The following is a 9,411-nucleotide window of genomic DNA, read 5'->3' as shown; positions in this document are numbered from 1 at the left end:
CGCGTCTGCGCTTCTGCGTGTGTGCACGTTTGTTTATGCGTGCGCGTGTGTACTTGTGCAGAGAGAGTGAGAGAGAGTGAGAGAGAGTGGTGGGGTTGGGGGGGCTTCGGCTATATTGTCAAGGTTTGTCTGAGTGAGCAAAGCTGCTGTGTAGGCAAAAGCAACGGAATATGAAACACACAGCGGCTTGTGTTTATTCGGGCATCTGTCTCCTTTTACAGCTCCGACCAGCTCCGATGTAAGTTTAGCATTTACAGTTCTGTGACCACATCATGGTGAAAGGGGAGATGAGCTGTTTGTTAGCTACCCTGTGCTGCACAGTGCACAGACATTTGCAGCATGTCCATGGTTTGTGCAGCACTGCTAGAAAATATGACCTATTTGTCAATCTGGCTGTAATGTTAGAGCTTTTTTATAAATCATCACGTCTCTGCCTTTTCTAAAGCACATCAATCCATAGCAATCAAACCTGATGACACCTGATGATACTCTGGCTTCCTTCTCTGTCTCTCAGATGCATTTCAACCCCAGTGCTGCTGCTGTGATTACTGTGATTACTGTCATTCTGCCTTAGCTTTTTGTACTTGTATTTTAGAAGTACTGGCAGCATGTAGTTAAGGCATGGGTCACTTAGAGGATATAGAGGAAGGAAGAAAATGTCACAAAGAGAAGGAACTGTTGCAAATGAAGATCTTGCCTGATCACTCGAAAGCTTCATCAGCGTAGCCTGCATGCGCAAGGAAGTGTGCAAAGACTGGATGTGGTCTTCATTATGTGAGAAGATGATTTACAGTCAAAGTAGCTCAATGATAGCGTAGTAAAGCCAGTTTCTCCATGATTTCACTTGACTCCCGTTGAATAGCTCTGATTGCTGCTTGTGTAGTCTGTAAAGTGCAGCTAGACTTCACAAACACTCAAAGCAAAACAGTCACTAACAAAATTATTTTAATGGCGCTGAATAATTCATTGATTTCAGATTATGCATGGTGTGTTTTGATTGGACGCACAAATTATCATTTTAAAAAAGTGCATTACAGAGCTGTGTTGTTGAAAATGGAGAAATGGTTATAATCATCTCCAGTGTGTAATAAAACAAGCCGTAATGGCAAGACTTGGCTCAGACCAAACCTTGTCTCGACTGTATACTTGGCAGCATTCAGAGACATCAAATACAGCCAAATCAAAGCAGCTGTCAGTGTTCCTGCAGTTAGTGTTATATTTCTTTTTGTTGTTTGCTGCCCACGTACTGTACACTGGAGCTGTTGTAAGACCACGATCTTTGCTTACCACAGAAGCAAAGGCAGTCACAATAAGATCAGCTTCACATTTCTACTGAAATATCTGCGATATTTTTTTTCTGTAAAGGACAGCAGCAAGTTTTAGGCAAATCAGCAGTGTTTTTCTCCCGTTCCTGGTCTCCATCACCATGGTGATCCCCCTCCTTCCTTGTCGCCCGCTCCTCCATCCGCCTCCACACCTTCATCTCCACCTCCACCCCACCCCTTTCGCTTTTTCTTCTTCTTTTTCTTCTTTTCATCTTCCACCTTATACTTCAGTCTTCTCACAGGGTCGCTGAAGCTGCGCATGGACTTCTCCTCAAAGTCCTCTTTGTTCATGAAGTTCCTGTCAATGAGCTCTGCTGCCTCCTGCCAGTTGCGGTAGCAGTCTGGGCCAAGGCGGAGTATCTCATCCACGGCATTAGGGATGAGGATGGAGCAGTCGGGACGCAGCACCAACACTGTGGGCACCTCCTCCACATTAAACATAGCCTCCAGCTCCCTGCGGAAACACACACACACACACTAGCGTAGAGCTAATGGATTTATGCAGCGCGGTATATTTACATTACCATCACCCACCAGCAGGTTATACACACTTCTAACTGGCTAATCTCACACACCTCCTGTAGGGGTCCTCATAGGCCAGGAACAGGCACCTTTTGGGGAGCTCTTTGAGGAAACTTTCTTGCTCTTCCTCTGACTGGTCCAAACTAGAGAATGAAAGGGAAAACTCCAGTAAAAAATACCCCAATGTCATATTTCTTGTGGTTTGTATTTCTTTAAGGAAATTCATACATGCATTACGCAAGTGCACATACACATGAAGTTTAATTTACATTCGAGCTAGAGACAAGGCTAGTTTAATAAAGTAGCAGAGGAGAAAATCTATTCCAGTGTTAGACGCTACAATTCTAACAAACACCTATATGTGTGCCTCTGTGTGTTTTACCTAATGTACAGGAGAACCAGCTGAGCAGCACGATCCACATAGAACTCATCTGTCAACTGTTTGTAGAAGTCAGAGAGCGTGGGCGCAAACTGCCTGCAGGTCTCACACGTAGCAGAAGCAAAGAAGAGCATCAGGATTCGGTTCTGCAGGCGCATGATGATCTCACGCTCTGTGTCCAGCTCATCTTGGTCCTTGTTGTTCTTTAGCAGGACCCGATCAATGAATAAGTCCACCATGATGAAGGGGTGCTACAAAGGGAGAAGGAAAGCTATTAATATGCTTTGGATTAATCAAGAAAGCGTAGGCACATCACCGCCAGTTGTGAAAGCTCAAACCATGTAGCATAACACACATTAGAACATTAAAGGCTTCACAATAGCAGTAAAAAGTCTTGACATTTGCAAATATTTATCTGGGTGATTTTAATGGCTTTGCCTTGTGTTTCACTGTATGTTTCTACTCTCCCAAATCGATTACAGTAATCATATATAATCTCGCTTGCTGTTAAATCGGATAATCCTCACAGTTGCTTACCTCTAACAAATATTATCTCTCCTTGAGGCAGCAAATCCAAAAAGAAAATAGCCTTCAAAATCTAGCCTTATATTTCTTTTCACCTCTTCCTTTATCACACTAGAATCACTTCCCAGTCTGCCAGTTCGTATCGCATTCACTCATTCGCCTTCACCTTGGTGGCAGTAGCTGCTCACTACCTCTTCTTTTGTGTCTCTGCTCTCCACCTCCCCTCATATGTCTGGGAGGGAGGGATTGAAAGACAAGGTGACAGAGGGACAAGGAACATGAAGTGCTCGCACTGATGGTGTGTGTATGTGAAAGCAGTGACTGAACAATCAAGTCTGTCTGAATAAAGAGCGAAGAAATTACAGAATGAGAGACATGCTTAAAAGAAGAAAAAGAACCTTAATGAAGTGAGCCACTGTGAGACCTTTAACATTCAGTAACTAATGGAATAGCAGAACCGCAGGGAATATGTGCGTAGTGATAGTTTGATTTGCTCTACTGGGAACACTACAATATGGCCATGAAAGCACAGCAGTGATACAGGCACTGTTTATATTAAAAGAATAGAGAATTTAATGATTTTGGAGAGCATACAATTCACATTTAACTATGAAATAACAAAGTGCAAACTCTGATGAGACGTAGTTAACAAAGAATAGCAAAGACAAATAACAGTGTTATGAAAGTAAATAACACACTGACAAGACATTAATTTCAGTTACAAAACAAGCAGGCGCCAGCACCTAAACATAGCCAAGAAATGCAATGACATGTATATTTTTAGGGGGTTTTTTGCCCAAATATTATTTTTAAAAAAAACAGTGTGGTAGAAAATAGTTGCCTGTTTACATATCCAGCAGATATCAGTCTCAGTATCTGATTAATTTAAACCTGTTACCTGTTTTTAGCATTCATTTTTGTCTCCCCGCCACAGTGAGAAAATATTATATCTTGACTGTTAGCTGCAGAAAGCTGGACTTTTTCACTAGCCTTGTTTCTTTATCATGCTGAGCAGCACACGTACAATCCACTGATTATTTGCTCAGAAAACAGCTGCCTGATGCTGCTGGAAATGGAGCTGATATGTCTTGAATTACTTAGCCAGAAGAATTATATTGTCAGTAGAAAGGGTAAAGAAGAGGGAAGAAAAGCAGAAAGAAACAAGTCTGTAGAGTTGCACAGCTGGAGTAGCCAGTATACATGTGAGTCCTCTCTTGCTATACACAGTAATTTGATCCTAAGTCAATAAGGAGGTATTGATTTGTAGAGCTTTAGATTGGAATCCTGGGGATCGATACTCACATATTTAGGCAGGATTGGTTTGTACATGTTTGTGTTTTCTGAATAAAAACAGTGGCATCTCTTGTGGTGGTGAATATCACCAAAGGAATAATAGCAACAAAATATAAAAAAAGAAAAAACACCATCAACATATACAGTAGGTATCCACAACAACAGATGAGCAGTAATAGTAGATGCTAGTTTCAAACAGTCTGCTTTATAGCCTACATCTGCTCTCTGCTTGTTTTTTTTAAGAAAAGGAAATTTGTTTTCATCTTATGCAACATTAAAGTGAGTCTCAAAATGGTTAATAAAAAGAAACTCTTTGGAAGCGCAACAGATTATTTTTGTTCTAGGAAATGAAGGCTATTCCACTCAGGAAATTAACAAAAAAAACAAGACAAAACTGTACTGTTCCCTACAATGGCGTGCACCAACCTCACCCTACAAAGAAGATCCCAAACTGGTTCTAACTTGATTAGAAAGAGAAGCTGGAAGCCAGAGTGCAAAACTGTGCAAGACGACAACTGCATTAGTCTTTGGCTTGAGAAAAAACACCTGACAGAGCCAGATTGTGCTGGTTTGTAAAAGGATTAGTGCACACAGTATGAAAAAATCTGAGGGTTTTTTTCCCCCATTTCCCCACTTAAAAAAACCTTTTAATTTATATGCACAATACATATACAGATGGGCACACCAAGAAAAACGGGTAAAATAAACTTGAACTCAAAAACAAAGACTGATGGTTGTTGAAAACAGTCCCCGGTTTACTTATTCATACGTCCATCCATCTTCTCGCTCTTATCCAATTCAGGGTCATGAGGGGGCTGTAGCCAATCCCAGCTATAACAGGATACACCCTGGACAGGTCACCAATTTATTGCACAGCTAACACATAGAGACAGGCAACCATTCACACTCACAGGGAATTTAGATTCACAAATTAACCTAAACCCACTCATGTCTTTGGAGTGTGGGAGAAAGCCAGCCCACTCAAACACAGAGAGAACATGCAAGCTCCACATAGGCTGCATTCAAACCCATGACCTTCCTACTGTACCACTGCATGTGACTGAAAATCATAAATTCCTAATTATGAATTATAGCAGTTAATCTTGATAACATTTCTGATGAATTTTCTGGAACAGCAGATAAAAATTTCTTTCTAAAACAAAAATATTTCTCCTAAATGTCTGAGTGATAGCATACAGAATACATTATATGATATATGTTTTCCTCATCTTATCCTCCAGGTATTGTTATCTCCCTCATTTCTCTTGATATCCCATGCTCCATCTTTCTCCTCTTCCTCTTCATTTCCATCTCTTCCCTTCCCCCATAACTTCCACCATCTCTTTTTGCGTTTGTCGTCCTCTGTCTTGTACTTGAGCCTCCTCACAGGGTCAGTGGCGCTGCGCAAGTTAAGGTTGTCAAACTCCTCGTTTAGCATGAAGCTCCTTTCAACAAGCTCAGCCGATTCCTGCCAGTTTTGGAAACAGTCACAGCCGAAACGACAGATGTCCCGCACAGCGTTTGGAGAGAGGACAGAACCGTCGGGACGCAGGACCACTATTGTTGGTACATCCTTCACTTTAAACATGGTCTGCAGTTCCCTGAAAAACAGAAATAGACTGGCATGAAAATATACTCTAATTTTGTACAAAGAGTTATGTGGTCCTGCAGACTTGGTTGCACTGACAAACAGCTTAAATATATGCACATATATTTAAACACTCACTTCCTGTACGGGTCCTCAAAGGCCAGAAACAGAACCTTTTTGTGCAGCTCTTTGAGAAATTTTTCCTGCTTCTCCTCTGATTGGTCCAAACTAGAGGGAGAGAAATCTGGGACTCTCAAAATGGATCAAATAGATATATTTATGTAACTGCATATGTATAAGACAGACATATAAATTAAAGAAGATGTGGGAACCTGATGTAGATGAGTGCGAGCAGTTTCGGGTATTCGATGTATGCTGGATCTTTCAGTCTCTTAAAGAAGTCGTTCAGAACAGGCACAAACTCCAGGCACTTTTCACATTCAGCAGATGCAAAGAACAGCATGACGATGCGATTTTCGAGAATCCCCATGATCTCACGCTCAGTGTTGAGTTCGTCTTGGTCCCAGTTGTTCTCGATGAGAACTCGGTTTAGGAAAAGGTCAACCATGATGAAAGACAGGAATGTGAAAGGATAAAGGCCCTCTGTGGAAACACGGAGGGTTAGAGGAAGTTTTATGTACATATGTTCAACAATATGCATGTATGGTGCCTTGTACAGCACATTCCTGAAATAATGACTTGTTTTGCTATCTGTTGCATACATAAATGTTTCATTTTTCCAAACTGTGATTGTGGCTGACACTAGTGTGAAACCCCTGAGACCCAGGGCATTAAATTTGGGGTTTTCAATACTTTATACTTCACTCAATAAAGTGTTTTATACTTTGTAGACGTCACTGTTTTATGCAGTAATATGAACCCATTGTCCACACTTGAGGACACACTTTTCATAGGTAATGTTTCGTTTTTAGACCTATCAGGTCCAACTGATCCCAAATAGCTAAGAGAAATTGAAAATCCATCCAAAACAAGAGCTGAGGTCTCAGGATGTTAAATCTGAAATATTTTAGTATCTTGTGAATTTCAACAAATATGCACGACAAAATAAGCAAGAATCAAGTTTGGAGTGTCTGTGACATTTTGGGTGCACTTACAGGTGAATCCAGAGCATTGCTACTGCCCACGCAAAACAAAAAACAGTCAAAACAAGTTTGACAGATTATTTGTGCTCATGTTGGATTCCATCAGCATCAACGAATAATTAAGAACATCTGCTTCAGGGCCTTTAAAGCTTAAAAATTGCTAGAACCATTTTTCAAAATGTCACTGCTTTGGTGTTTTAGAGGTGCAATCTGTAGACAGTGATTACATCTATCCTGAACAAATTACTTTTGTTTACACAAAATGCCAAGTTTTTTGATTTTTTTTGGGGGGGGGGGGGAATTTCAAACAAAGCATGAGCTGAGTCACTGTTGCATCCAACTGTGACTGAACAGCAAATGGTAATTTACATGAAAATAATGAATGATTACCCCACACTGTTGTATAAAAAATTGATTCAGAGGGACCGATACCACATTTTGTTCTTAATCATGACCATTTAGCGGAAGGAAAGCAGCAGTTCCAATTATTTTGTCAAACATTATTTCAGTTTGGCCAGTTATTAAGATGCCACCATTACGAACCAGCAGGCCAGGTCCCTAAATTGGGAGTAATTGTTTGATAAATGCTGGTTCCTTTTAAAGGAGCAAATTTTAAGATTTATAATTTTTTTTAAAAAAAGATAACTTCCTGTTGTCCCTTTGAAATATGGTAATTTGACAAACTGACAATACAACAGCCCAGCTAGAACGAGTTAGTATGAATAAAGCTTTTATGAAATGGTGTTTTCCAAGAGCCAACTTATGGTTCAGAACAAACAAACAAAAAAGACCCATAAGAGATAAATTTCAGATATAGAAATACAGTTCAGGCCAAAAAGCTAAGAAATATGCTTTATCTGTCTTGCCCAGCCTGTATTTCTGTTGCAGAAGTCGCTGCTGGCTGTGAATTGACAGCGATAACCTCACAAATTAGATTTGGCTCTGTGGCTTTGAGCTGTGCCAGATCTATTTGAGACTACCATTCTGCACTGAAACGTCCGAGGCTAATGTAGGAGAAATACATCTGAAATTGAGCAGCACTGGACCTTACCTGGAAAAAAAAGAGGATTTACTGTAAGGCTTAGAAAGGTCAAAACTTAAATCTTACATTTGGAAAAGTTATTTCACAATAATCTGCTTCACTTTTCGAAGCTGATCAATATAGCTCCTGATATACACTAGCAAGACTGCCGTGTCTTGTTAGTAGCTAATTTAATAGGCCATCAATCTTTGTACGTGCAGTGGCAGCTAAATATACACAAGTAATTTACCTCACCTTGAAACTCCTCGGCTCTCACAAAAAAGACATAGAGGGAATCCGGGTTTTCTCCTGTCTTTCAAGCCATTATATTATTTCATATGCTTTTTTTTCCTCTTCATTTAAATCCTGTGAAGCTTGTTATTTTAGTGGCACCTTTCACTGTGTCTTCACCCCTTTCTCTGTAATTTGTTCACCCTGCACTCTGCGGTCCTCTAAGGGAGATTACAGATAGCTGGAGGTGTGGCAGCGCTGTAATTGAGGGGCAGAGGATGTGTGTGTGTGTGTGTGTGTGCCCTAAAACTCCAGCTAAACACTAGAAATCTTATTACTTAAAGACAAGAAGGGAGCGAGTAAAGGAGGGATGGAAAAAGAAGACAAATTGGATTGCAAAGGTAGGATGGGCTTGTTTCAATCTTCCCTTCGCAGCTTAATTTGCTGGCTTGAGTCTGATATCACCCATTAAGCCATCAAAGCATAATACTGATTCTTTTGTATCCTGTTTTTAAGGCTGATTTAACAGGCAGGGTGCAGAATTAACTGAGAGAGTGAATAGTTTTGAGCCTGGTTCCGGTGAACTCCAGGCTGTACTGTAGGAAAGTGCTTAGCGATCTGCAGAGGCACTTGCAGAAAATACCCGGGTTAATCTCAGGGAGAGGGTTGAGGTAAATATAGAGAGAGAGGGAGAGAGCCCTAATAGGATTAGTCTAAGTCACACAGACATGCGTCACTGCACATGAATGCACAAAACACGCGCACATGCATACGCTCCTTTGAATAATACATGCTTTGGATATGTGACCAAATGCACACAACACATGCTGAAGCTTTTTTTTTTTTTTTTTAGGTAAGCCTAGAAGCATGGCTGTACTGTACAGGTGTCGATGTAACTCAGTTATGCTCCTCTTATCATGAACTGTAATGTTTGAGAGCAAGAGATCTCAGACTGATTTCAGACATGTGGTGAAAGCATCATCTAAGAAATTAGTATACCTGAGGTTATCCATGAAGTGGGTCTGGCAGTTGGTGGAAATGGCCTTCTGGCAGTGTGTTTGAGTGTGATTGCAAGTGATATCGAAGTGGATGTACACGGTTAGAGTGGTGGATGCTGATTTTTGGCCAAACATTCAAGTAAAGAGGTGAGGATATGTTGAGGTAATCAATGTGAGTCAAAAGCTCAGACTTCAGAATGCTCCAAACACTCATATTACAACAAATCGTTCCTAAAATTGGCTCCGTTTGATGTAAATAAGGGGGGATAACCCTAACATGGTCACAGCAGCTACAGCTCCCACCACCTGTTCAAGTCTTTTGATTGCAAGAGGCTGCCAATCAAGAAAATATTTGCTTAAGAGAAATAATGGATGAGGTGCTACACCAAAGCTTACTGTAACATAAACATGGATTATTGTGAACTG

General features: G+C 40.7%; 2 protein-coding genes across 2 annotated transcripts; both read right to left on the bottom strand.

Moving 5' to 3' along the window:
- Nucleotides 1-1,421: 1,421 nt before the first annotated feature.
- Nucleotides 1,422-2,839, bottom strand: LOC116310570 (nucleoredoxin-like protein 1). Its single transcript, XM_031727415.2, has 4 exons — nt 2,764-2,839; nt 2,230-2,477; nt 1,901-1,990; nt 1,422-1,779 (listed from the first exon to the last, which is right to left on the bottom strand). Exons 2-4 carry the CDS (start codon nt 2,463-2,465, stop codon nt 1,422-1,424), a joined length of 684 nt encoding a protein of 227 aa, XP_031583275.2. The 5' UTR covers nt 2,466-2,477; nt 2,764-2,839.
- A 2,406-nt stretch (nt 2,840-5,245) lies between these two features.
- LOC116310581 (nucleoredoxin-like protein 1) lies at nt 5,246-6,947 on the bottom strand. Its single transcript, XM_031727427.2, has 3 exons — nt 5,965-6,947; nt 5,771-5,860; nt 5,246-5,645 (listed from the first exon to the last, which is right to left on the bottom strand). Exons 1-3 carry the CDS (start codon nt 6,354-6,356, stop codon nt 5,270-5,272), a joined length of 858 nt encoding a protein of 285 aa, XP_031583287.2. The 5' UTR covers nt 6,357-6,947; the 3' UTR covers nt 5,246-5,269.
- Nucleotides 6,948-9,411: the final 2,464 nt, after the last annotated feature.

Source organism: Oreochromis aureus, linkage group 6 (genome assembly GCF_013358895.1).
Source record: "Oreochromis aureus strain Israel breed Guangdong linkage group 6, ZZ_aureus, whole genome shotgun sequence".
Lineage (NCBI taxonomy): Eukaryota > Metazoa > Chordata > Actinopteri > Cichliformes > Cichlidae > Oreochromis > Oreochromis aureus.
Note: the sequence above shows the minus strand (reverse complement) of the source record. Positions and strands in the feature narration are given on the sequence as shown.